We start from the raw sequence: 2733 nt of genomic DNA, 5'->3' as shown, positions 1-2733 counted from the left end.
ACCGCCAACCAGGGAGTCACCGAGAAGGACCCCGGTCTCCTCATCTTCTTCCTCTTCGTCTTCGAGGTCTCGACCGTCCTCCTCTTCCTCGCCTTCGAGTGGCTTGTGGCCCTCCACGTCCACCTCTTGCTCTTCCTCCTCGTCCTCCTCGTCTTCCGAGCTGTCCTCGCTGGGGTAGCTGCAGCTGGTGCCCTCGGGGGACAGAAGGCCTCGGTGGTGCGGCTGTGGGGCCAGCGGGGGCGGCGGCGGCGGGGGCGGCGGGGCTGGGTGGTGGCGCTCGGACCCAGGCTCATCGGGCTGTGGCGGCAGCAGCAGCAGTGGCGACGGCGGCTGCGGAGGGTGGTGATGGTGGTGGTGTGGGTGGTGGTGGTGGTGGTGATGGTGCGCTGGGGCAGAGTGGGGCGCGCCCGCCGACGCCCCGTGCAGCTTGGCCAGGCTCTCGGCGTCGTCCTTGCCGCCCACGGGCCGGAAAGCGCTGGAATGGTGGTAGCTGCCGCTGCCCGCCTTGCGCCCTTCCAAGAGGTGCGGGTGATGGGGCGCCGGCACACGAGTGCCCGCAGGACCAGCTCCGGAGGACGCAGTCCCGGTCCCGGACGTCACTCCCGGCTCTGCGGGTGGCGTGGACCCGGCGCTGCAGTCCCCGCCGCTGCCGCCCGGGGGCGACTCGAAGAGCGCATCTCGTGCTCCCGCGCCCCCAGCAGCGGGAGGACCGGAGCCAGGGCCATTGGCCACCACGGGGGGAGGCTGGCCCGGCGGAGGCGCTGTCTCCGCGCTGCCACCCACGCTACCCGGCTCGGCCAGGTCCAGGAAGGCCTGGCGCAGCAGGGTCGGGCTGTCACCCAGCGCGCAGCCAAGCGCAGACGGCGGCTGCGGAGGGGGCTGTAGGTAGGTGGGTACAGGCAGCCCGCCGGGGGTCCGCGGTGGCCAGAACATGCAGAAAGGCGGATAGAAGGCGTCCTTGCGGCCCGCGGGCCAGAAGAGACCCGACAGACCGGCCTTGGGCGCCGCACCTGTGCTCCCGGCGCCCGCTCCCCCCAGGGCCTCGGCCGCTGCGCCCGCGTCCTCCTTCTTGTGGCACAAGCCAAAGGCGGCGGCCGCGGCCGGGAAGGTGTAAGGATGCGGGAAGAGGCCCCCGCAGCCCGGGAACTTCTGCAGCACGCCCCCAAAGGAGCCCTTGCTGGGCACTGGGATGACTGGGTAGCTGCGTGGGCCTTTGGTGCCAGCTGCCGCACCAGCCCCCGCACTGGCGCCCACGCCCACGCCGGTCACGCATCCACCCCCAGCACCACCTGCACCCGGCCCGGCCCCGCCTGTGGCCGCCGCCACCGAGAGGCTGGCGGCGGCTGCGGAAAGGCTGGCTGCAGCCACCACGGCTGCCTCCTGTAGGGAATCGTCGTCGTCGTCGAAGCGCGGCCGCTTGTGATGGGCGTGCGGTGCGCCCGCCAGCTCAGCCAAGGGTGGTGGTGGCGGCGGAGGGGGTGGCGCGCCCAGCAGGTGCGGGCCCAGCAGGCCCCCGCCCCCGGCCACCGCGGCCGCGGCCGCCACCGCAGCTGCCTTGACGGAACTGAGCGGGTGACAGGCCGGGTGCGCGCTGGGCTGAGGCAGCGCTCGCTTGCGGCTGCCGCCGTTGAACATGGCCTTGACGTCCTCCCAGGCGAAGACTAGCTCGTCTTGAGGGCTCTTGTCTGTGAGCTTGAGATGGCGGCGCCAGGAATTGAAGTTGGCGGCGTCTGGCTGCGTGTACTTGGCGTCCGGGGTGCGGTGGGAGTGGAAAATAAACTTGTTGGGTGAGAAGTACATGTTGCAGTAGCTGCATTTGATGCACTTGGCGCGAGAGCTGTTGTAGCGCGCTGGGATGAAGCTGCCGCGGCAGCCCCAGGCGCACTCGTGGGACACGTCGAAGGCGAAGTTGTCCGGCAGCTTGGGCGGCCGGTTTTCGCCTAGGAATGACTTACAAAGGCGCTCGGCCTCGCGCTTGGTGATCATGCCGCAGCGCCTCGAAGAGATGGGCATGGCCCCAGCGCGCCGCAGGATCTCCAGTTGGACAGGCGTACACTGCACGCACGTGATGCCCAGCGCCACGCGGCGGTTGTGGATCTCGTTGTAGCTGAAGTTCTTGAGAAGGGTGTTGGAGATCTGCGCCAGGCACAGGCGTTCCTGCCCGTCGATCACCAAGGACACGATGGGGATGCCATAGAGGATCACCTGGCCCACCTGGTTGGGTTTGAGGTTGGCGTGGCCCGGCCGTGGCTGGCTCAGTGCGTCCGCCTGGAAGGCGCTCGAGGGCGATGCAAGCAGGATGTCGTTGGGCCCCGGCAGTGGGCTGGAAGCCATCTCCTCCACTGCGGAAGCGCGGGCTTAGCGCTCCGGGTTTGCCTTGGAGACTGGAAAGGAAAGGAGAAAGTTGACTTGAACCTCCCGGTCTCAAGACAGAGGGGAGGGATGAGAACTAACTGAAAATGACAATAGCTCCTTGCCTTGATTAAGACGCGGTTATTACTGGGTAACTGAGCGAGTTCCAGATGTACAAAGGTCATCTTTTAAAATTCTCCTCAAGGTCGCCCTTGAGAAAGTTCAGCGACTTGGAGTTAGCAATTTGTCTTCTGTCCTACTCGTCCCAAGTAAATTCGGTCCACCTATCTGTCTGCCTACCTATTTATCGGTTTCAGCAAATTCCTAAGAAACTCAGGACATCCCCGATTTATGGAATAAATTGATTGTTGGAACAAGATA

The 2733-nt window shown here is 66.5% G+C and overlaps 1 protein-coding gene across 1 annotated transcript in view; it reads right to left on the bottom strand.

Annotated features, from left to right (window-relative positions):
* The window catches only part of Skor2 (SKI family transcriptional corepressor 2), a 43490-nt gene extending 41105 nt beyond the window's left edge, over positions 1-2385 (bottom strand). Inside the window, exon 1 of the mRNA XM_028872027.2 lies at positions 1-2385. This exon is cut by the window's left edge and continues 264 nt beyond it. Coding sequence (XP_028727860.1) covers positions 1-2334 — 2334 coding nt within the window. The 5' untranslated portion in view covers positions 2335-2385.
* Positions 2386-2733: the final 348 nt, after the last annotated feature.

This window comes from Peromyscus leucopus, chromosome 19, assembly GCF_004664715.2.
Source record: "Peromyscus leucopus breed LL Stock chromosome 19, UCI_PerLeu_2.1, whole genome shotgun sequence".
Classification (NCBI taxonomy): domain Eukaryota; kingdom Metazoa; phylum Chordata; class Mammalia; order Rodentia; family Cricetidae; genus Peromyscus; species Peromyscus leucopus.
This window is presented reverse-complemented; position numbering and strand designations above follow the sequence as displayed.